Source organism: Phyllostomus hastatus, unplaced genomic scaffold (genome assembly GCF_019186645.2).
Source record: "Phyllostomus hastatus isolate PE091 unplaced genomic scaffold, TTU_PhHast_1.1 phas_contig_150, whole genome shotgun sequence".
In the NCBI taxonomy this organism is placed as follows: Eukaryota; Metazoa; Chordata; class Mammalia; order Chiroptera; family Phyllostomidae; genus Phyllostomus; species Phyllostomus hastatus.
In genome coordinates this window covers 239,710-263,153 of record NW_025333611.1, presented here as the reverse complement: position 1 = coordinate 263,153, position 23,444 = coordinate 239,710, and the positions used below count along the sequence as shown (strand labels likewise).

The 23,444-nt window shown below is 71.8% G+C and overlaps 1 protein-coding gene across 2 annotated transcripts in view; it reads left to right on the top strand.

The window, feature by feature from the left end:
- Nucleotides 1-22,358, top strand: part of PRKAR1B (protein kinase cAMP-dependent type I regulatory subunit beta) — a 43,730-nt gene extending 21,372 nt beyond the window's left edge. For both annotated transcript variants that reach the window (XM_045824767.1, XM_045824759.1), the window contains exons 7-11: nt 6,277-6,435; nt 11,026-11,086; nt 13,174-13,295; nt 20,352-20,433; nt 20,760-22,358. In XM_045824767.1, the coding sequence (XP_045680723.1) occupies nt 6,277-6,435; nt 11,026-11,086; nt 13,174-13,295; nt 20,352-20,433; nt 20,760-20,932 (597 nt within the window). In that variant the 3' untranslated portion in view covers nt 20,933-22,358. The remainder of the gene's footprint in view (nt 1-6,276; nt 6,436-11,025; nt 11,087-13,173; nt 13,296-20,351; nt 20,434-20,759) is intronic.
- The last annotated feature ends 1,086 nt before the right edge of the window (nt 22,359-23,444 follow it).

The window sequence follows — 23,444 nt, the reverse complement described above, 5'->3', positions numbered from 1 at the left end:
CGGGCAGGCGGCCCTCGGCTTCCGGAGGCGGCAGCGGAGGAAATGACTCACCCTTGCATCTCGCTGGGAGGTCACTCACCAGGCCAAGGGCCCGGCCCCCCCGACAGGAGTCCTGATCCCTGCCCCTCCTGACCTCCGCCCGGGACCGGGCAGCCTTCCTGCCTGGGGCAGGGTGGGCAGAGGGGGAGACTGAGGGGGAGCAGAGGGGGAGACTGAGGCAGGGGCCAAGGGCCGTGGAGGAAGTGCGCGGAGGGGGCAGGCCCAGACCGCGGGTGAGGTCCCCACGCTGGGCTCAGACTGCCAGCCTGCACGGTCAGCGCCTGCCCCCGGCTTCCCCCGGGCCGGGAGGAGAAAGGACGGCAGCACCAGCCCAGGAAGCAGAGGAGACGGACGGGCCCCGGCTGCGGGCCATCCCCACCAGGACACTGGCACCGGGGACGCCTCCTGGCCCTCCCTGCCCTCCCTGCACCCCGGCTCTGCCCTTCCCGTGCCCGCTCCTCGCGCCCACGGGCCCCCCAAGCGCCCGCTGTGTGCCAGCCGGCAAGCAGGAGGTCAGGGTGCAGGTCTCGCCCCGTCCTCACCCTCCAGCCCCCTCGGTCTCTGGTCTCCGCTCTGCCCGGGGGAGCCCCCGTAGCCCAGGCAGAGCCCTGCGGGCGCCGCTGTCCGGCCACCCTGATGTTGGGGGACCAGGCTGTCCCCCCTCGACGGGAGCCCACGCAGGCCCGGACCCTGACACCGCCCCCCTCCACTCCCCTCTTCGTGACGGGCGGGGCCTGCCCTCCACTTGCAGGTGGCCGACTTACCCCGGGCTGGGTGCCGTGAGAGTGGGCAACGCCCGTCCCACCCGGGTCTCCCGAGGGAGCAGACAGGGAGGCGCCCTCGTGCCCCAGCTCCTCACCGTTGCTCTGCAGGAGCCTGAGGGCCCGGCGTCGGGTCTCGGGAGGAGGCCGTGGCCCGCGCGGGCAGGCAGCCCTCCCGTCCGGGGCTGGGTGCTGCGCTCCCAGCCGCCTTGGTTGAGTGAGCTCCCAGTGCCGGGCGGGGGTGCTGGGGCCCTCTGTCCCCCTCGGTTCCCTGGTGGTGCCCTTCTGTCCTCCGGCCTGTCCCACCGCCTGCTGGGCAAACCCACCCCGTCTCCCCGCCTCCTGCCCAGAGGAAAGCCTCCCGTCGGCAGAGGCTGGTGGCCGCCGTCTGCTCCAGCTCCCGGACCCCAGGGGGGTCCGGCCTCGGGGCTGAGGTGCAGGTTGTGCTGCAGTTCGGGGCCATTTCCCGTGGAGTAGGGCCCTGGCCGCACACGCCCCTCCTGTGTCCAGCTCACGTTCTCAGGCCCAGCGGGTCAGCACTCCTTGTAGACCGAGAGCCCCTCCCCCCCCGCAGCCCCCCGCACCCCTGCACCCTCCCTCCTCCGCCTGCCTACAAACCCAGGGTGGGAGGGGCTGCTTTGCCCGCTCATCACCCCGGTCCCTGCTGTCACGCTGGCTTTTCTCTGGGCCAGGGGACACAGGGAGGCACTCCACGAGGGAACCGAGGCCCCCTCACACCTGGGGGTTCCCTACACGTGTGGTCTTGGCAGGCCCACCTGCCCCCAGTCCCAGCCTCAGCAGGCCAGGGTGTCTGCGCAGACCCTTGCGTCCCGGCTGCCGTCCTGGACGTGGGACCGCCGGAGGCACACGGGGCTGTCCCACGGTGCCCATCGGGGCCACACAGCCCTCCAGGGCCACCAGACTTCCCGGGGGACAGCCGGGCGCAGGTGGGCACGCAGGTGGTAGTGCTGGTGGAGCCGTACCTGGAGGATCAGAGCTGCTGGGTCAGGCGCCGGGGGGGAGTGGCAGGCTGGCTCTGGGTGAATACAGGGACGCTTGTTCCGTCGTCACCAGTGTCACTGTCCCCGGGCGTGAAGTCCAGCGGCTTCTCTGAGGCCGGGGCGCTGCCCTGGGGGGGGGCCCACTCCTGCCAGGTGCTTCCCGGGGGGCAGGGTGGTGGGGACACGGGGACGGTGAGGGCTGAGGGGGCCGTGCAGCTGCAGCCGGCCTGGTCTCCCTCGGGTGGGGGAGCGCAGGGCAGACCCCGAGTCTGCCCTGTTGCCCCCACCCGGTGTCTGGACACCCCCCCCGGGCCCCCCCGGCCCTGAGCGGGGCTTGGTCTGGGCGTCCTGGGCACTGTCCCTGCTGTGGAGTGGACGCTGCCCTCAGGCTGGGGGCCCTGGGTCTCGGCCAGGTGCCCGCTCACCAGAAGCCCCAGGCCCGGTCTAAATGCCGGTTTCCCAGAGACGGTGAGTGCGCCTGCCGGGGGGTGTGTCGCCTGGAGCTGCGATCCTTCTCCGAGGCACAGAAATATCTGCAATTTGTTTTATTCCGGGAACGTGGCATCTCTGCTCGGAAGGGCGCTCGGCTGCCAGCCCCGCGGGCTCCGGAGGCAGTTCCGTCTGAGGCCCGCTCCCGCCCTCGCCCTGTGGGCCCGGGGCGCACTGCCCCGGGCTCCCGCCCCGGATTCCCTGTGGCCCCGCCCGCCGGGGTGTCTGGGGCAGCGCCTTCCGGCCTCCACGGAGGGAGTGGTGGGAGCGAGGCCGCGGAGCCTGCAGCAGCCGTCCCGTCCCTTGGTGTCTGCCTGGCGCTGGGCTCCGTCCTCCCGGGAAGACACACAGGGTGCCAGTGGGCGGGACCTCCGTTGCAGTTGGAGGAGTGACAGTGGGCGGGAGTCCACTGTGCCGACGGCTCTCATGTGGCCCCTGGAGCACGGTCCACGGTCGTGCGGCCTTCGCCGCCGTCCCCTCGGGCCGTCTCCACCTTCTCACGCCGAGACCGGCCCCACGAGCATGGCCCTGCCCTCGCCTCCTGCCCCGCACCCCCCCACTCCCTGCCCGTGACCCTGCGACTCCAGGGACCGACCGTGCGGAGCTGGGATCCGCCCGTCTCTGTCCCCCGTGCCTGTCCCCCCACCGCCCCGTGTCTGGCCTTGGTCGCTCGGTGTGGCGGCCTCCAGGTCGGTCCACGTGACTGGGTGGGTCAGCGTCCCCTTTCTGTTTAAGGCCGAGCGGTCGCCCGCATTTCCTCTGTCCACTCTCTGCGGTGCCCGGGGCGGTGGGGGGGCTTCCACCTGCCGCCTGTGGCGAACAGCTCTGCGTGGACGTGGGTGTGTGGGCATCTCTCCCCTGATCTCGGGGCGTCTGCTGCTTCATCGCCCCGTGAACTGAGTGGCCGTGGCCCGGAAGAACCGCCGTGAAGTCTCTCTCTGGCAGCTCAGCGCCCCCCCCCGCCCCCGCCCCGGGCTGCCCTCCCCAGGCCCTGCAGGGGCCTCTGTGCCCTTGGGGCCAGCGGGGCGGGCTGGCGAGGGGCCTGAGCCGCGGTGGGTGTGGGCTTCCGCTGGAGGGAGACCACCTGGCCGCCTGGCCGCCCGGCCGACCGCCGCCCCGGCTGTGGCCGCAGCCCGAGCGGGCGGCCACCCCACGTGGTCCAGGTGCCACGGACGGGAGCTCCACGGGCGGCGTCCTTGCACCTCAGGCGAAGACCAAGCCAGTGAGCCCCTCCCCCACCAGGTGCGCTGGGCTCTCAGCCGTCGGGGCGGGGGCTGGGTTCACCCGGTGGGAAGCAGAGTGAGGGGTGGGGCTTCCTGGACCGGCAGGCGAGAGCAGGTGGGCCCAGCCGCTGCTGCCACAGGGGACACCCTGCAGGGGGGCGTGGGGCGCAGGTGTGTCTGCACCCAGGTGTGGGCTCACCTGCACAGATGCTCGCCCCCCTTGGTGGCGGGAGCCCGGGAAGGGAGGAGGAGGTGGGCCATTAGCTTTTCTCACCTGAGAAAACACACGCAGCCGCCTGGGGACACACACGTGAGTGGCTGCCTCACCCAGGTGGCGGCGGCGGCAGCGGGGGCGGGCACTGGGGGGCAGAGGCCGCACAGGGGTGCCCGCCTCAGTCTGGCGGGCAGCTCGGGAGCCTGGTTCCTGCGTCCGCCTGTGCGGGTAGCATTTCAGCCCCACTGTCTGCTCCGTGGCGTTGGGGGTTGGGGGGCGCAGGCAGCAGTCTGGCCCCCTCCCTGGGCGCCCAGCCCCTGCTGGCAGCCTCCCCAGCTCCCAGCCGCCCCAGCTGCTGGGCCAGGTGGGCGGTGCTGCCAGCTCTGCCCTGCTTCCAGAGTCCTGAGCCCGAGGGCACTCGGCGCACGCTTGGCTGCTGAAAGGACAGACGGACAGACAGACAAACCAAGGAACGGTTGCGGAACGGCGGGTGGGAGTGTGTGCGTAGCCCAGTGGAGCCTCCCACTGTTTGTCTTTCAAAAGAAGAAAACACAAAAAATGAAACAAAGCAAGAAGGAGCCCCTGTGTGCGCCACGGGGTGGGGCCGGGCGCTGTGCTGGCCGTGGTGACAGAGGCCAGTGTCCTGAGAAACACGGCCCTTTGTGCTCTGTGGGGCTGGTCCGCAGCCACACAGTGGCCTTCTCTGACGCCTCCTGGGGCTTCTGGCGAGGAAGGGGGTCCGCCCGGCTCCTTGTCCAGGCCCTGGGCCCTCCACCCTGCCCTGCAGCACCAGACCCCGCTCGGGGGATGCCCCGTGGAAAGTTGGGGTCGCGGCCCCCAGGGGTGGCTCTGGCTCCCCGAGCTCTTTGGTGGGAGCTGGCGGGGGAGCCTTAGGGACCCCCTCACCCCCAGGCAACTGGTCCGTGAGACGGCACCCACGCCGCTCCCGGTGTCTCCCGAAAGAGGGCGCAGCGTGTGGCTCCCCCACAGCGTCCCTGCCTGGGGCCACCAGTCCGGGACGGACCCCTGCTGCACGGGCGTGGACCCAGGCGGACTCAGCCCGCGGCCCCCAGGCTCACGTGGCCGTCGAGGGACACACACCCCTTCCCTGTGACGCGCCGGACTCCAGGGCCCCAGAGACGCCGCAGCTTCACCTCAGAGGCAGAGACCCGCTGAGCGGCACACGCGGGATTCGAGCACACAGACGTGTCCACGGCGCCGCGGTCGGGGTCTCACCGGACCCGATGCCGTGGGTGCACCGGCTGAGAGAGGGGGCCCAAGGCGCCCGCCGTCCGGCCCAGCGCACTGACCACTGCCGGCACCGCCCCTCCCCATGGGCTCGGGCCCCTCCGAGAGAGCGAGGCACAGGCTCTGAACCGTGTCCCCTCTGCCGCCCCCTCCCCCCACACCCCCGCACGGGCGTCCTTCGTCCACCGCACAGCCGGGCGGGCACCCTGCTGCCTCCAGGGGGGACCGGGCTCCCCTCCTCGGCGGGACGCACGTGAGTCCGTGCACCGGGCCGGTGTGGCGTGGCGGGGGCTCCCTCGGCCGCGGAGCTTCTCTGGAAGGACGCGCAGACTCCTCCGGTGGGGGGGGCTTTGCCTGGCCCAGCCGCCGTCCCCATTCCCCTCTAACGGTCGTGGTGGCCCGGGGCCCCGCCGGCGTTGCGTGGTCTCCGTCGGGCGCAGATAAGGAGTCATTGACTGGGACAAGAGTGGCGTCTGTGACGCGTCGCGGCCCCTCCTCTCTGGTCTGCGCCCAGGGCGCCGACGGGAGCTGTTCTTCGGCCCCTGGACGCCGCGGGGAAGAAAGCGAGCTCTGTGTCCGGCCACGGCGGGCGCTCCGTCCGCATAATGGACAATCCGCACCGTTCCCGCAGGGCCGCGGGGCCGCGCGGTGAAGGCACAGCAGGGACGCTGCCTGGCGTCGCCCACGCGGCTGAAAGGGGGTCTTGTCCGGGGCCCTCTCGGCCGGGCTGGGCCGGGCCGGGCCGGGCCATCCCGTGGACTGTGGCCCGTGCTGGGGCGCCGCGCCGGGAGTTCAGGCCCCGGGGGAGACACAGGCTGGGGGAGGGGCCGCTTCGGGGGAGGACGAGGAGGCAGCCGATGAACGAAGGGGCGGAGGCGCCTGCCACGTGCAGAGGGCCTGGGGGGGGTGACGCAGGGATGCCCCCCAGGTCCTCGGTCGTCACTGCTCAGCGTGCAGCCAGGGAAACTGAGGCCCGGAGAGGCCCGTCGCAGCCGGGAGTTGGGTGGGAGGCCCGCCCGGGAGGAGGCAGGGCCGGCTTCTCTGAAGACCAGGCCCCGGGCGGGCAGCCCCCACCTCCAGCCCTGGCCTGTCCCGTCTGCGCTGGACTCTGAGGACCCAGGCCGGAGCGAGCAGGGCTGGGCGGGGGCGGGGACACTGCGGCCAGGCCCAGGCGGGAGAACCCGGCGTTCCGCCTGCAGGTCAGGGGCCTCAGGCCAGGCCGCGGTGTCCCCAACTCCGGGGCCCCTTGGGGTGCAGCCCCCCGCCCCCGAGTCCCAGCGACGTTTCCCGTGCGTCCCCAGGTGTACGTGAACGGAGACTGGGTGACCAGCATCAGCGAGGGCGGCAGCTTCGGGGAGCTGGCGCTCATCTACGGCACCCCCAGGGCGGCGACCGTGAAGGCCAAGACGGATCTCAAGCTCTGGGGCATCGACCGCGACAGCTACCGCCGCATCCTCATGGTGGGTGACCGGGCAGGCGCTTCCCCGGGGCTCCCGGCCCGAGCCCCCCACGAGCTGCAGGGTGCGCTGGGGGGGGTCTGGGAAGCTTCCTAAAAGGTGGCAGACACCTGGGGACGCCCCTTTCGTGGGAAGGGGGGGTCCCAGGGGAAGTTGGGAGCTGGTGCTGGGAGCCTGGAGGAGGCCTGTCGCTGGGGCTGCCCCGCTCGGGGGCCTCTCAGCGGGCGGGGGAGGGGGCAGAGGGGGCAGGTGTCTGCCTGCGCCCCTCCTGGTCTGCCGTGACGCAGGAGGGGTTGGGGGGTCAGCAGCTGTTCAAGCACGGGAGGGGCTCCCCGCCACTGAGCGCCCACCTCGGAGGCCGGGTGCCCAGGATGGTGCCGGTGGACACAGTTCTCCCTCTGCGGGGTCTCGAACCTGCTCAGCCACCCTCGCCCTCCCCGCCACGTCCGCCCCCCCCCCGCACCGCCGCGTGTCCTTCCACCCCCCCTCCCCCAGGTGGGCGGTTCGGGAGGGGCACTCAGTCCGCCCTCGGGGCGCACCTGGCCCCGGGGCTGCAGGAGCCATTGTTTCCCTCCACCTTCCGGCCGGCGGCTGAGCCCTTCTGGGCTGTGGGATTTTTGTGGCTGGAACCTTATATTCAGGGAAGTTCCCAAACCGCCGAGGCAGCTGGCGCTTCCTCTGTGTTAATTCGGGGTCCCTGCGGGCTGAGAATAGCCTCCACCGCGCTGGGAGCCGCAGGGCCGCTCGCGCCGGCCGGAAAATGACGGGGTGCCCGCCGCAGGGTGTGTCCCCGGGGCGGCCGCCGGCGCTGCGCCAGGCCCTCGTGGGCCGTCGACGCCGTGAACGAGCGAGTGGGCCGCCCCGTGCCCTCTCAGCGTGGAGCTGGGCCGCGCCGCCCGCGGGCGCAGGCCCCGGGGAGGGCGTCTCGGCGTCCGCAGGGGCAGGGCTGCGGCTGGCCTGTCAGCGCGGGCTCTGGGTCCCCAGAGTGTCCCCCTCTCTCTCCGCTGCTCCCAAAGGGCCGGCACTCCCCCACCGACCCCCCCTTCTAAGCTCCAGGCCCTGTGCTCACCTGAGTCTGACGTGTGACCCGGGCGTCTGAGGTCGGAATCCTGTGGTGGAGACTGGGCTGGGCTGTCCAGATGCCCGCCGGCCTGGGACCCTCGGCACCTGAGCCACGGCCCCGAGACCCCGCCCGCCGGCTCCCTGTCTGTGAAGTGGGGCCACGGGGCAGGGTTGACCCTTCTCGTCCCCTTTGCCCCAGGGCGATGCCCGGGGTCCACAGCAATGCCCCAGATGTCGCCGTGAGGGGGAGGCGCTGGGGCCCAGAGGTGTCTGCCGACGACGCAGGTCTGCAGGTTGAGAATTCTGGTCACGGGCGGCGTCGCCCCTCCCGGCAGGCCCCGTGCTGCACGCTCCAGGCGGGAGCTCAGGTGGTGCGCCCAGCGGGCCACACCTCGCACGGCAGGGCTTAGGGTGGGGCCGGGGCCAGGTCCTTCCACTGCCATCCCTGTGGCTCCAGCTGCCCACGAGGCGAGGTCCCGGCGACCCAGGGGCGAGGCGGGGCCAGGCAGCCCTGTCTCAGCTCCTCCCGCCCTCACAGCCTCTCTCATGGGTACCTGCCTGCTCTTCCCATCGGGCACTGCCCCGTCTTGGGACCCTGCGGAGGCCGCTGAAGAGCTGCCGGCCCCTGGGACTGAGGGTCAGATGTCCCGAGTTCTTGGCCAGCCCCCATCCCCTCAGCCCCTCGAGGGCCCCCTCCCCTGCTGTGACCCTGGGCAGGCCGCCCACCTGTGGCGCACTCGGGGGTCACAGCACCAGCTTCACCTGGCAGAACCCAGTCACGGGGCGCCGGCAGACACCCTGCAAAGCCCCGGAGTCACACTGGCCTCCCGGACACCCGCACAGCCGGGCTCCCAGCCCAGCCCCCTGCCACCTCCACCCCAGGAGCCCGGCTGCAGGGGTGCCCCCCTCAGCCCGCGCAGCGGGTCTCCTTCCCCAAGGGGCCCGGCTGCCCTCCGCCGTCCTTCTGCAAAGGGAGATGGTGAGCCCCTCACAGGGAGCTCTTGGGTCTCGGCCCCAAGCGGACGGACGGCGGTCCCCCGAGGGGGCGCCACTGCTGTGGTCCCTGCGAACCGTAAATTATCTCTCAGAAGAAATGCCCCCCCCGCGAGCGGCAGGGATCTGAGGAGGCCGGGCCAGGGGGCCAGGCCGAGTCCCCCCCGTCCCGATCGAGTGAGGCTGGCAGGCAGGTTGGCGCCCCGAGGGGTGGTGGGCGGGCCTCACACCGGGCCCTCCGCAGCGGCGGGGAGGCGTGTCTGGCGGTGTGGGGCTCCGTGGCATGGGCCTCGAGTCTGGGCTGGGGCCATCCTGTTTCAGCCCTGAGCCCACCCCGTAGCAGCCCAGCGGGTGTGAGCAGGCTGTGACCCCTCTCCGATGCACCCCTGGAGAGACCCGAGGGGCAGAGAGTGTCCGGTAGCAGCAGCGGCGGGGGTGCTTCCTCCGTCCACTTCTCCCAGGGACAGATCCGCCGGGCGCGGACACACGGTGAGCACCCGTCTGCACAGCCCTCTGACACCATCAGTAGGGCAGGCTGCCCTGGGGCCGGCATCCCTGCCTCTCCGTGGGAAGCAGCAGACAAGGAACCTTCCAGGCAGAGCCCGGAGGGAGGGAGGCGCCCAGGTCCCAGACGCAGAGAATGTGCAGCCAGACGCTCCCCCTCCTGATGGAGAAGACACTGCAGCTCAGACAGGCCGGGCCTGGCTAGGAGCTCGGGGTCATGGGCAGCCTGCGACTGGAGTTAGAGTGTGCGAGACTCTCATGGTCTGCCTTCATCATCACCATCGTCATCGTCGTCACCACCACCACCACCACCACCACCACCATCACCATCATCATCATCATCACCATCACCATCATCACCACCATCATCATCATCACCATCATCATCACCACCATCACCACCATCACCATCACCACCACCATCATCATCACCACCCCCACCATCACCACCACCATCATCCTCATCCTCATCCCCCCTTCATCACCACAACCAACAGCCTAGGACACGGTGGTCGAGGCCCCGTCCTCAGCAGCAGCCTCGGGGGCCCTGGGGTCCACTCTGAGGCTCAGGGACACAGGTGGCGCCCCCACCCTCACTGCCCAGCTGGACGAGCTCCCTTCTCTCTCAGCCGGGCGGCCCGCACATCCTCCGTGGGAGGCCCTGAGACATGTGGCCGGGGGCAGGGGCGGCGGCGTCCTCGGGGCCTGTGACTTCGAGGGCTCGGCCCTCCCTCCTGTGCGGACGCCGCTCCTGTGTCGAGGGGCACGTGGGGGGGCGCGTGGGGGCGGGGGCACTGGACACGCTCCGCGCCCAGCGGGTGAAGCGAGGGGAAGGTCAGCTGCAGCGCCGTGCGGGGCGGAGCGCACCGCCGTGGAAAATCCCCAGTGCTGGGTGCTGACCTCCCCGCCCACCCTCCGTCGCTGTCGCATTTCTGTCATAGCTGTCTGGGGGCCGGCGGCCTGTGCCCCGCGCTGCCTGTCTGGCCCTTGTCCTTGAGCTCTTTCCCGGTGTCTCTCCCCGTCCACCCTCTCCTGCCCCGTGAGGCGTGTCTCTCCCCGTCCAGCCAGCGGCTGCGTCTGCCCCCTGCGGGGGGCTCTGCACCCCCTGCCGTTAGGGTTGGCTGCACGTGTCAGTGGTGGGCGAGTCACGAAGCCCCCCAGTGGAGTGGCCCGTGACAACGGTGGAACTTTTGTTGAACACAGTTTTTCGGGCCACAGAGGAAGCGGTGCCGCGGGTGGCCCAGCGTGGGGACTGTCGGGGCTCTGTGGTCCTCGAGCCTGACGGGTGGGGGGCTGCTCGTGTGGTGGCTCGCCCACAGGGGGCCGGTGCTCGGCCCGAGGTGCCAGCTGCTCCACAGGCCAGCCTGGGGCGGAGCCGCCGAGACTGGCCGAGGCCAAAGCCACCGCGTCCGTCCTTCCCGGTGCAGCTCCGGGCGACTCAGACGGGCCCTCCTCACTATGCCCTTAGTGGGCTGGTTATCCCGTCCCCGCAGAATGGGACTCCCGGGAGGGGGGTTGGGGGGCAGAGGCCAAGGCTGGCTGCCACACCGGGCGTGGGAAAACTCGAAACATGGTCTAAACCTCATTGCACCTGTCAGTTCCGGAACCCTGGCAGGTCTGTCTGGGGCGGGTTGAGGGGGGTTCTGTGAGGCTGGAGAACCAGCATTGCTCACCTCGCACCTCTGCTCACAAAGGCCCAGGCCGGCTGCGGGGGCTCCAGCCACGGTCTCTGAGTCCCAGCCAGCAGGAGGGAGTGGGGGGGCCCTCACGGAGCTGCTCAGATTGCCCATCATCACGGTTGCTGTCTCCGTGGCCATACCACGGCCAGCAGTCCTGTGGGGCTGGCGGGCGGCCACTCAGACGACCCCGTGGTGCTGTCTTGGGGACCAGGCGCGGGGCATGGGAACCGGCAGCAGCACCCTGGACTCCGGGCCCCGGAGAGGGGCGTGGCGCGCTCGGGGTGTCCTTTGACGAGCTCAGCGTCCTGGGGGAACGGGGACGCGCCAGCCTCACCGTCTCCCTCTCTCCCCGCAGGGCAGCACGCTGCGGAAGCGCAAGATGTACGAGGAGTTCCTCAGCAAGGTCTCCATCCTGGGTCAGTCTGGGCGCGCGGGTGCCGGCAGCTTCCGCAGCCACGGCACAGGGCGGGGGGGGGGGGCACGCACGCTGCAGCCACACAGACACTCCACCCACACACGCGTGTGAACACTCAGGTGCATGTGTGCACAGACACACACCGCTGTTTCTCGGCCCCAGGCCGCCCTTGGTCTCGGCCGTGTTTGCTTGTCCGCCTGGCCCTGCGCCGCCGGTGCCCTCGTCTGAGCGGAAGCTGGGGCTTCCCTGGAACGGTGCCGGAGGCCGGGCAGGGCTCCGTCCCAACGCGGGCCTGCTGTCCCTCCAGGTCTGGCCGCTCCCGGTGCCGCCCCACCAGGACGCTTTCCCGCCCTGGGGTCTGGTGAACACGTTGGTGACGTTCCCGCTGATTTGGGGGCATCGGGGCCTGTCGGGGCATAGCCCGTCCAGCGGGGCATTGGCGAGGGCGGCTGTGGGCAGCCCTCGGGGCTGAGAGCGTGTTCGTGGGATGAACTGGAGTGAGTGAGCGTGGGCGGCAGTAGCGTCTGTAGTGGACAGGGCAGCTCTGGCCCGCGGGAGGGACCCACGGGGCAGGGGAGTGACAGCCCGGCTGGCGGCTCTGGGAGCCCTGGGGGAAGCCCCCCCCCCCCCCGGCGGCACCCCTGCAGTGCCCCGGCCCCAGCAACCCCTGCTGGGCTGTGCGTGAGGCATGTCCCCTGGCTGAGAACACAGCGCTGCGAGGAACAAGAGACAGCCGGGAACCACTGGGGGCGGGGTGGGGCGCGCCGGGCGGACACTCCGCTCAGGCACGTGTCCGGTCCGGGCCCACGAGCGACGAGCCAGTGCGGGCACAGGGCTGGTCCTCCGCGCAGCAGCGGCCGCGCCCCACGCCGCCCCACGTCCCGCTTGGACGAGAGCCCAGCCAGGGAGAGGGCGCGTGCAGGGAAACAGAACCCAGACCGCTGCGGAGGGCGCGCTGAGCAGCGGGTCAGCGGCCCGGGACAGAGGCCGCAGAGAGAGCGACAGCGCGCAGGACGCGGATCGAGGGCCCGAAACCTCGGTACAAAGTTCCGGGCCGCGGGGGCGGGGCCGACTCCTCCGCGCTGCGGGTTCCCGACCTTCCTTCCGAGAGGGCGTCACGTGGGCGCGAGGTACCCACGGGAGCGCTCACGGCAGCGGGTTTCTAGTAACAGCCAGGTGCACGCGGCCGCCGCCTGGCAAAGGTGCAGACCCGCTGCGCGCTCGCGTCCGCGAGGTGCTCGGCCGGCCCCGGCTCCCAGGCCCGCCCCGGAGCCGGTGGGCAGCCGGGCCTTTGCAGCGGGCGGCGCGGACGGGGGTCTGAGCAGAGAAGCCCCTGCTCCAGCCCCGCTGGAAAGGAAAGGCTCCGCCTTGTATTTTTAGCTGCTGACCTACATAAGGAGCGTCTGGTAAGCACTGGCCAGGGGAGCTGCTCTCGCCAGAAAGCAGCTAATAAAGAAAGCTAATGAGGCCGTCGTGTGTTCTTTGAAAAGGAGCCCGTTGGTGCTTTCCCTCCTGAGGGTGACGGGTGGGTGTCGCGGGAAGGGAAGCTGTGAGAATGGGTGGGAAGACGGCGGGTTTGCCTGGGCGTTCAAGTTGAACTTGGCTTTGGAGTCACTGCTCTGACCTCAAATGAGGGAGGCCCACTGGGCCTGGAGCTGCTGCAGGCGCCCCCCCCCCCCCCCCCAGCCCCTGGAGTGGGGAGGAGTGGTGTTTCTCCCGAGCGGGCAGCTGCTGCTGCGGCCCCTCTGAGTGACTCCAAGCCTTTGCGGCCCCGCGGCCCCCTGTGATTCCACCGTCACAAAGCACAGGCGGCGCCGGTCACCTGAGCGTGAGAGAAGTGACCTTCGTACTCGGACCGGGGACCGGGGACTGGGACCAGGGACCGGGGACCGGGGAGGGCAGCCCCGCGCTGAAGCCGCGGGCGCCCGTGTGCGGTGTGCGCCCCGGGCCCTCCCAGCCCAGACACACGCTTCCTCCTCCCCTGCGAGTCCTCCTGTCTGGTTACTCCCGCCGCAGCTGCGGGCTGGGGGAGTTTCCCGAGGTGACGCCAGGGTGACGTGCCCCTGTCCCCCCCCCCCGCCCCCCCAGAGTCCCTGGAGAAGTGGGAGCGCCTGACGGTGGCCGACGCCCTGGAGCCGGCCCAGTTTGAAGACGGAGAGAAGATCGTGGTTCAGGGGGAGCCCGGTGACGACTTCTTCATCATCACGGAGGTGAGTGCGGCCAGGGCGCGCCGGGGGCCTGGGGGCGTGACTCCGGTGGGCCATCTGCCGCCCCCCATCCTCCTCAGCCAGCTGGGGCACGCCCGGGCCCCGCACCGGTGGTCTTCCAGGCGCGGGCTGAGGGGCCTCCTCCGAAGACAGGGTGTCCCCGCGCCCCCCCCCCCCGTGGCCACAAGCCGGACTAGGGGGGTGGGGCTCTGGCCGTGGTCCCGTCCCTCCTCAGAATCTGGGTGTGCAGCGGCCCCCAGGGATCGCGCCGTGTCATTTCTCACGACTGCGTGTCGTCTGTGACTGTCTCGGGTTAAAAGTTAAATTGTAGGAAACGGTGCCAGGTTTCCTCATTGCAGACGCCCGACTCACTTTTCCCATCCGTGAGCCCCCGCCCAGGGCCGGCGACAGGTGGCTCTGGGGCTGTCGTCCGCGGCCGCCTCACCGCGCCTCCCGTCACTGATGGGGGCGAGCAGCTGCGGCGGCCAGTGCGCCCCCTCCACCCGGGGCTGCGTCCCGGCCGGGCGCCCGGGGAGCAGCCCCGTGGGGCAGTGAGCGGGGCAGTGAGCGGGGCCGCTCTCCGGGCTGCGCAGTGTCCGCAGCGCGGGGCTCTGTCCGTGGGGGCGGGGAGAGCCTCGAGTCAGACGCTCGATGAGGCATGTCTGCCAGTGTCCGCAGCCGCGGGCTCGGACTGGGGTGGGGCCCCCTCGGGGCGGGCCCTGCTGCTCAGCCCGGGGGGCGTGGTGTGCGCCTGCCTGCATGCTCGCGTTTTCGAGGTTTGCGCGAATGAGTTGCCAATGTCTGAAGACCAGGACGTTTCCCATGAAAATCTGATCTCTTACTTCTCTTTAAAAATGCGGCGCCTGGCCACTTGGACTGCGTCCCCGCCTGGCTGCACCCCGAGGGGCCTGAGAGGTGGCCCCGGGGCCCGGCGCCGGCGACTGGGAGCCCAGGGGTGGGCCTCGGGCTCCACACCGGCCGTCGCCCACCGTCTCCTGGGGATGTGGCCCCAGCGGCGTCCAAGGCCGTGGTGGAGACACCGGAAATGCGTGTGCAGGGCGTGGACGGATTCCCGGGCGCGGGGGCGGCCCCACCGGGATCACAGCCCGGAGCCGAGGCCCAGTGGCTGCGTCCTCACGGGCACCTCTGCCGACTCTCACCCCGTTTGCTCCGTTTCTCCGGAGAGTCCCGGCTCGTCCGGCACGGGCAGGCCTCTGTGCAGGCCGGCGTGCAGCCGCACTGGCTGGGGAGCCCGTTTCCCACCGGGGTGCCCGTGGGCAGGGGCAGGGTGGGGGCCTCCGTGAGGAGCGGGGCTACAGGGTGCAGGCTGGGGTGCCCCCCGACTGGTAGGTCTGGTGCCACTGTCCTCTCTTCCTCGAAGCGGCGAGTGGAGGGTTCACACCGGCCCCTCAGACGCCCCGGCGTCCGTCACCTGCGAGGCCTGACCTGCAGCCGCCCATGGGTGGGAGGCGGCCTGGGCCGTCTGAGCACCCCTTCCAGTGGCCCGAGGCCCTGGAAGTGGGGCCTGCAGGGGTGGCTGGCTGCACCGGGTGGGAGGCCTCGGCCGGCCTCCCCCAGGAGAGAGGCTGCGGGGTCCTGGCGGAAAGGGGGCAGAAGGTGCCGGCCCCAGGAGGCAGGCAGACCGCCCCGCTGCCCCGGGCGCTGCCAGAGTGGCAGCTGGGCTGTGCTCCGCAGGGGACCTCCGGAGGAGGGCGTGGTGGCTGGGGGGGTACCGCCCCCCCCCCAGCAGGCTCCCTGCTGTGCCCTCCCTGCTGCTGGCCCGCGGGAACCTCCATGAGGCCTGGGGGCAGCTGGGCCCCACCCGCCGGCTCCCATGAAATCCCGGGAGTGACATTCCGCCGCTCTCACACCAGCTGTGCCCGGGAGGCGTTGCCATGGGAACGCTGGGTCGGCTGTGCCCTCGCAGCACGTGGACGCCGTGCGTGTCCGCCGCCGCGGAGCTGGCCCCTCGTCCGGAGGGGCCAAGCCGAGAATCCACCCTCGTCACGCACGGAGCGTTTGGGCCGGAGCCCCCGGCCCCCTGCGCACCGGCCGCGCCCCCACTATGCAGCCGCCTGGGCCGGTGCCACTGGGCGGGGCGAGGGCGGCCAGTGGGCGGTTTGTCTGCAGGGGAAGGAAGGCGTCCAGCCTGCGGCAGGGGCGTGCCGGGTCCCGCACGCAGAGGGGCCTGGCTGGAGCGGGAAGGCCGGGGCCCAGGAGGAGACGGGGACCCTCAGCCCTCAGGGAGGGTGTGGGCAGGCGTCGGGGGAGGGGGGCGGCCAGGTGCGGTGTGGGGGAGGGCGCCGGCCGTGGGGGCGCAGACGCAGGTGGGGGCCGGCTGCACCCCGTGCCTTGCACTTCGGGACCAGCAGGTGGACCCTCGCCCCCCGACGTCCACCGGTCCGTGTCCCCACGGGCCCGGCCTGGGCTCGGAGCCCGCCCGCCCGCCCGCCCGGCTGTCGGAGGCGCGTCTCCCTGGGGGGGAGCAGAGCCGACAGCCCCCCTCCCCCCCGTCTCGGTCCAGCCTCTCCGCAGGGAAAGGGAGCCTCTCTGTCCGGGCGGAGCTGGAGGGAGGAAGGGCTTTTCCAGACCGCCTGTGCCGGGCAGGCGGCCCGCGTGGCAGGCGTCGGCTGGCTCGGGGGCCTGGGTCCCTCATGAGGGGCCAGCTCAGGGTCTCACCGGGTTCTTTTCCTTTTTTAGGACTATTTTTGGGGCAGTTTTGTGTCCTTGCAAAATTGAGGGGCACAAGCAGAGGTTTCCTTGGTTAGCAACCCCAGGAGGGAGGTGCATGACCCTGTCACCGGCGTCCCCCCGAGTCCACCGTGCGCATGAGGGTCCGCGGGCGCCGGACCTGCTGTGGGTTCGGGCAGCTGCACGACGACGCGTGTCCGCCCTGTGACGTGTCCCCGTGCCCGCCTGCCCCCCCACCTGCCCGCCCCTAGCAGGGCAGCGCACCCCCACCTCTGACTTTTTAATGAGTGTGAAAGCATAAAGGGTCAGTGCGTTCCCCCAAGTACGAAAGCACTGTCTTCCTCACGCCCCTCTGTCTTCCCTGCCTGCCGGAGGACGCGGGGCTGGGCCCACCGACCCCCCCTCCGGTCATCTCCCACCAGAGTCATCGCCGGGGCGGGGCGGGGCGGGGCGGGAGGCCCCGAGGGAGGGCATGGGGTGTGTTCGTGGGGCTGCCATCCCACTGGTCCCCGGGCCCCTCGGGAGGTGGTCTGCGTGCACAGCGGCCGGAGGCGGGCACCGCGGACCTGAGGTCTGGCCGGGAACCCTGTTAACAGGTGCACAGCTCTGGGTGAGTCTGCCGGTGGGGACCCTCACAGCTGTGGCACCTGCCACCTCCCCTGAGTCTGGCCGGAGCCTGGGAAGTCAGCCTCGGTGGGGAAACCAAGGCCAGAAGCAGCGGCAGGCGCCAGGCCGCCCAGCTGACTGGGACTGAGGCTCCCTCTCGGTCCCGGACCTCCCCCATCTTGTCCCGCTGAGTCCAGAAACACCCACGGTGACCGGCTTTAAGCAGACGGGACGGGAGCTGGTGCGTTGCTGTCTGCGGGTGCCTTTCGCCTGTGGCTCAGCCACCGCGGGCGGGGCGATGCTTCGGCCTCCCTCGCAGGCGCACCCCGAGCAGAAGCGGGGGACCCCCAGGTTGCCGAATGCCCTGGCTGGCCTCGGGCCTCTGTCCCAGGGCCCCAGCTGGATTGGCTGCACCCTCGGCCACCCGACCCCTCTTGGGTCTGAGGGACATGCCGGCCACTGCCCTGACCACGCTCCCCATGTCACCAGGGGGGAGCACTGACCCTGCCCCCTGGGTGTCCCTGTTGCATCCCCGGGGGGCACCGCCGGCCCCCGAGCCCCAGGCGCCCCAGGTGTGCAGCGGGGACCCCCACCAGCGGGCGCCACCTGTTCCTGCCGCTGGGCTGGCGCCAGACCCTCACGGCCTGGGTTGTTTTCCCACGGAAGCCGCCGGCTTGTCCCCGCGCCAAGGCCCCGGCCTCACGGCTCACCCATTAAACGCTGGCACGAAAGCGACCCCGGCCGCTCACCGGGCGGGTGTGTTTTCACAGTTGTTTTGACGACGGCGTGCGGCCCGGAGTGTGTGACGGACGTGCACAGCAGAGGCGGGCGGGGGCTCCCGCCGCCCCCCAGAGCAGGCCCGCGGGGCCCCGGGTGGGCGGGCGGGCGGGCAGCGGGGCGGGGCGTGGACCCGCAGGGACGCCGCCATCGGGGGGCTGCGGGGGCGCCCCCACGGGGAGGACACGGCTCCGGTCGCCGCGCCCGCTGCCTGAGGAGCGTGGGCGCGGGGCTCCTCGCGTCGGGGGCCCCAGGGCTGCCCGGGGCACACAGGCACGGGCCGTGCGGTCTGCGTGTGCGTGTGAATGCTGCACGTGTGGGTGTGAATGCGTGTGCCCTGCACACATGTGTGCACGTGCTCCTAGGATCGGTTCCTGCTTAAACACAGCCAGACACCAGCACAGCACGCGGGACCCCGCCGTGACGTCCGTGTGTCCCGAGCCCACGCCGGCCGGAGGGGCATCCCGTGTTCCCTGTGTAGGTCACGGAAGTGACGCCGCTTCCCTCTGTGGCTGTGACGCCGTTCTGTTCACGCGCGTTTGCCCCGACCAGCGCCCCTCCCCCGTGGCCTCCCGTGGCCTCCCGTGAGCGGGAGGAGAGCGTGTCCGCTCGCGTGTCTGAGCCCCTCCGCCCAGGCCCGGTCAGCGTGCGGACGGCAGCCCCGGCCCTCGCTCTGGTGCTCGCTTCCGCCCGGGCTGAGGTGGGCGGTGCGGCCCACGGACGGTGGTTGTGAGGCCCCGTCTGCCGGGAGCCCCAGGAGGCCCCTCCGAGGCCCCGAGCCCAGGGCCCCGGCCGTGCAGGCCGGAGGGAGGGCCCGAGGGAGGGGCCGGGCGGCCCCTGCGTCCCTGCTCCCACGGCTGTGTCCACCCACCGCAGCCTGAACACTCGTCGTCCCTGTTGGAGCCCTGCCCTCCCGAAACCTCGATTCCATCTCTGATTTTGCGGAGAAAGGATTAAAAATCAAAACGCGGACAGGAAAACAGGTCTCGGGCCCCCCGCCCCGCAGAGCAGGGCGGGAGGCTCTCCCTCCTGCGCCCTCGGGTCTGGGACCTGGTCTATTTTTAGAGCTGGGCTAGAGCTTCCCGTGCCTGAGAAGCCTGGGGAGCAGGAGCTGCAGTGCTGGTGAGCGCTTTCTCAGCCCCCGATTCCAGCCCCCGGATTCCCCCGAGGGCGTCTGGGAACCTCGGCTGGGCCGGCGCGCTTCCCGGACCCGCAGCTCCGCGGCCGAGCCGGCCACGCCCGTCGCCGGGCCGTGGGAACGCCGCGGGAGCCCCGCCCCCCGGTCCGCGTGCCCGCTCTCGCTCTCCTCTTCCTCCTCGCCGCCGGCTCGGCGTCTCGGGCTGAGGTTCAGGGGTGCAGCGGTCACTGGATGGGGTGCCGTGCGGGGCAGTTTGTCCGTTGGCGGGACACCCTGTGCAGCGGTGACAAAGGGCTCCCTGGACGAGGCACCGGACGCACATGGAGTGTCTTGTGGGCCCGCGGGTGGGGGCCCTGCCCCACGTGGCCCCTCCACGGGGGGCTCTGACACCGGACACCCCAGGGCAGGTGGGTGGGTGGCCGGCCTTCGCCTTTGCCCACCTGGGGCTGGCGTTGCCGCCGCGTGGGGCACCGATGACGCCTGGGCCCGCCCGGCCCTCAGAGGCGAGCGCGGTCCAGGGCGGGACGGACGCCGGCCTGAGGTGGGTGGAAAGGCCAGTGTCCCTGCGTCAGGCACAGAAGGCGCAGGGCCCGAGGGCCACCACACGCCTGCCTGTCCCCGCGTTTCATCCTCCACGGGGGCCCAGCGGCTCCAGGTGCCCGGACTGTGCCCGGCGCCTGCGCAGGAGCCAGGCCCTGGCGGAGGCGGCTTGGAGACTGTCCTGGCGGGTGAGGCCGGGGCCACGTTCCTCTCTGGGGGTCTTCGACTCGGTGGCGGTGCCCGCCCCGTGCGGACGGTGGTTTACCCGTCCCGCTCTGCCCCCCCTCCCCCCACCGTCACACACTCGCCGGTGCTGGGAGCAGGGCCGGCCGAGGGCGTCCAGGCACAGCGGCACCACGGGGTCCCTGCCCTGCTGCCCCCCAGACGGCGGTGCAGCCGGCGTGACACACTAACCCGGCGTGGCCTCCGGGGTCGGGGAGGCTGGCGGGCTGAGCCGGGAGCACGGAGCCCGCCCGGGCATGGAGTCATGCTCGCCGCCGCGGCCGGGGGCAGGGGGGCGGGACGTGCTTCGGCCGCTAGGAGTCCTCGGCCGTGACGGGGACGGGGCGCCCGGGGTGGGGGCGGGGTGAGGGGGCCTGTGACCGGCCGGGCGGCTCGAGTTAAACCGGGGAGGTGTCTGAGACCAGCTGGTGTGGTGGGGGCCGCTCCGGGGGAGACCCTGCGCACTGGGCCGTGCAGGAGGCCCGCCCTCCGTCTCCACCGAGGCCTGGTCCTGGTTACCGGGCGCAGGCGGCGTCGGGCTCTGTCCCGGTGGTTACACGGCAGACCAGGAGCCCGGACTCAGACCCCCACCCGCCACCCCAGTGTCCCCACCTGGGACTGTCCCTCCCCAGGCTGCCACCCCCCCCCCGGCCCCCGGCCCCGAGGGCAGAAGCATCGGGGCCACACTCTCGGGCCCGTCTCAGCCCCAGAGCCTCCTGTTAATCATTGAGCCTCGAGAGGTCGCAGCCGCCACCCTGCTGGGGTCGGGGAGGGGCCACATGGCGCTGCGAGTTCATGACCCCGAGACCGCGTGCCCAGCGCGAGACGCTCCCTGTCCTCGGGAGCTGGCAGAGGTCGGCTGGGAGCGGCCCCCAGACCCACCCGCCCGCCCACGGTCCCGGGAGGACAGGTCTCCGGGGGGGTGCCCCGGCAGACCCGGCTCAGACCCCACACGCTCTGTGCATGAGGAAGAAACGGAATTCAGCCGTGGGGGGCTGCTCGGAGAGGGGGGCTGTTCGGGAGGGGGCTGGCAGGAAGGGGGGCCCGCCCCGCGTGACCCTCCCATGTCCCCTTGGCGCCCCCAGGGCACCGCCTCGGTCCTCCAGCGCAGGTCCCCGAACGAGGAGTACATGGAGGTGGGGCGCCTGGGGCCCTCCGACTACTTCGGTGAGTGGGGCCCTCCCGCGTGCAGCGGGGCCGGGAGGACGCACAGATGGAGGAGTGGGGGCGGGGGGGCCGGGGAAGGCGGCCGCGCCTGGCGCCGTCCCTGGGCGGTGGGCTGCCCCCAGGGCCCAGGACCCGCCCCGGCTCCACGCTGAGGGTCAGGCAGCCGGTCCGTGCCCAAGGCCCCAAGCTCCCTGCTGGCGCGGAGCCTGTCTTGGTCGGCGGGAGCCAAAAGTAGCCGATCGTCCCGGGGATGCGCTTGCTTTCCCCAAGCCTGACAGCACTGCCCCCGGGCCCGGGGCCTGACAGCACGCTCTCCCGCCCCCCAGGGGAGATCGCGCTGCTCCTGAACAGGCCCCGGGCGGCCACCGTGGTGGCCCGGGGCCCCCTCAAGTGCGTGAAGCTGGACCGGCCCCGCTTCGAGCGCGTGCTGGGGCCCTGCTCCGAGATCCTGCAGCGGAACATCCAGCGCTACAACAGCTTCATCTCCCTCACCGTCTGAGCCCCCGCCGCCCGCCGCCCGCCGCCCGCCGCTCCCGTGTGCCGGCTCGTCTGTCCCGGCAGCCTGGGGACTGCTCCCCCGCCCCCGAGCTCACACGTGGAGTAGGACAGTCACCGCGCATCTTAGAAACAAGGGCAACCAGACGCACCCCAGGCTGAGGCGGTGCAGCTGCCCCTCCCCATGCGCATCCCGTCTCCCCGTGCTCTGTGGGCTCGTCCTGGGGTCCCCCACTCCCTCTCTCGTCTCCTGGGGGACGCAGAACCGTGCTCACGCCCTGTGGCCGTCCAGGCGGCCCCATGGGGGCGGTCTGGGTCCTGCTGGAGCCGAGGGGCTGGGGCCACGGCCTCTCTGGTCACCGTCCTCTCCGGGGGCCGCCCAGGCAGCAGCCAGGGTCCCAGGTGGCCGGTTCTGGACCCTGACGTGGGACGATGGTGTCCAAGGGGGTGTCCCACTCCCTCCTCGGGTCCCGTGGAAGCCACAGGAGGCCCCACAGGACGGTCTCGTGGGTGAGTGGGCGTGACGCCTATGTTGGGCAGCCGTGTCAGCTGGCCTGGGACACCGGCCGCCTCGCCAGACAGTCCTCGGCCACGGCGCCCCTTGCTGGGCCAGGACGCCCGGGGTGGGAAGGAAGCTGAGACCCGGAGCCTCCCCGACCCGCGGGCACTGGTCTCGGTGTGGGGCCCGGAATGACATCTGCTGGTCCCGAGTCGCAGAGCAGCTTCTGGGGGACCTGGAGAAGAAGAGGGGGGCCCCCCAGACTCTCTCTGGACAAAGTGGTCAGAACCAAAGTGAGACGGGGCCTCACCCTGTGCCGGTCACTGTGGGAACTCCAGTCCCCAGGGCCCCCCACACACCAGTCAGCTTCGGCTCAACCCCCCCCAAACGCATCTTCAGCCCATACAGGCCCGGCTGTGCCCGTGCAGGCCGCCCGGTGGATTCTGGTGGCCGAGACAGAGCGGACACCCTGCCGTGAGCCCGCCGTGGCCCCTGCCCATGTGCGTCTGGGCGCGGCCCCCCAGCAGCGGGCCTCGGCCGCGGTGGCCGTGCCGTGTGACGCTGCGTCCTGTGCTGCGGGGCCGTCCAGTGTGTGGCGAGCTGCCCCCCACCTCACACCGACCGGGGCGTGTCCTCTCTCCAGCCGGAGAGCAGGCCTTTCCCTCTCTGTGTATTTTGGCGAACACCCCCGACAGGACGTTCCCCGCCTCGGCCGTGTCTAAGTGTCACGGCCGTGGGCACGCCGCGTGAGGACCCCGCTGTGGGGCCGTCACCACCGCCCACGTCCGGAGCTCAGCGTCCCCCCGGACGAGCCTCCGTCCCCACGAAGCCCGCCGCCCCCGCCCGTCTCTGTGCGGAACCGCGTTTGATGTGTTCACTTCCCCCAGTCTGTCCAAACTGCGCTCGTCCCAGCCTCCCAGTATAAACGTTGCTCACGATTCTGTGCGTGTCTCGGTGCGGAGAGTGGAAGCCGTGCGCGGTTCACACATCACGCGTGCTCGGTGGTGGGGGCCCCGCGTGGTGGAGGCTCTTCGTGGCTCACGTGTCACCGCCGCCGGCTCTGGTCTGCGCGGAAGCCATGCCCGCCCCCCCCCCACCCCAGGCCTGGAACGGGGTTCTGCGTGAGCTCGCGTTTTCCTGAGGTGCGAGGCTCGCCGGCCCCCCCGAACTCTGTCTCCCCAAGGCAGCGGTCCAGGCCCCCCGTTGACGGGTGGCGTGGGAGGTGTGGGCACCGGGGTGGGGGCAGGCGGCTCTCACATGTGCTTCCGGGGCCGGAGTTGGGCCTGGCACCCGGGGCCCCGAGTCCCCGGCCGCCCCACACGGGCGCAGAGCGGCCGCACTGGCCGTCTCCCCATTCTGGGCGTCGGAGCTCGGGAACAGGCAGCCCGGGGTCCGGGCTCGGGCCCCTCCGGAGGCCGGCCCGGGGTCGGAGGCCCTGCTGACCCCCTGGTTGTTGGTGGGAGGCCCCGTCCCTCACCACTCGGCCTCTCCGGGGACTTCCCCACAACGTGGCGTCTGGCTTCCCCCAGAGGGTGGGTGGGGGCGGCTGCCGGGCCCTTGGGACCCAGCCCCAGGATGTACCGGCCCGCACACCCTCCTCGTCAGAACCGAGCGCCAAGGGCGGCCCACGTGGGGGAGGGCGGGATGACCGTGTGCCCCTCGAGGGAGGGTGCTGGGGACAGCCCTTGAGGCCGGTGCCCTTGCCCCCGATCTCTTGCCCCCGCCCAGTGGCTCGGGCTGTGAGGCAGAGCCTGGCTGCACCCCGGGGCCCCGACGTGGGAGACACCCCACCGTCCCGGGCGAGACCTGGTCCCACGTCACGGGGGAGAAACCGGAGGTGGGTGCCGCCCGCCACCCCGTGTGGCAGCCTGGACCCGGCCGGGGTCAGTGGCCAGTCCCTGTGTGGACGTGGGACGCAACGGGGCGGCTGCAGACACACCGCCCTGTGGACGCGTTCAGGCCCCGCCCTCCCAGCTGCGCTGCTTTGAGCCGCTGGGGTAGTGGCGGTGGGTCACAG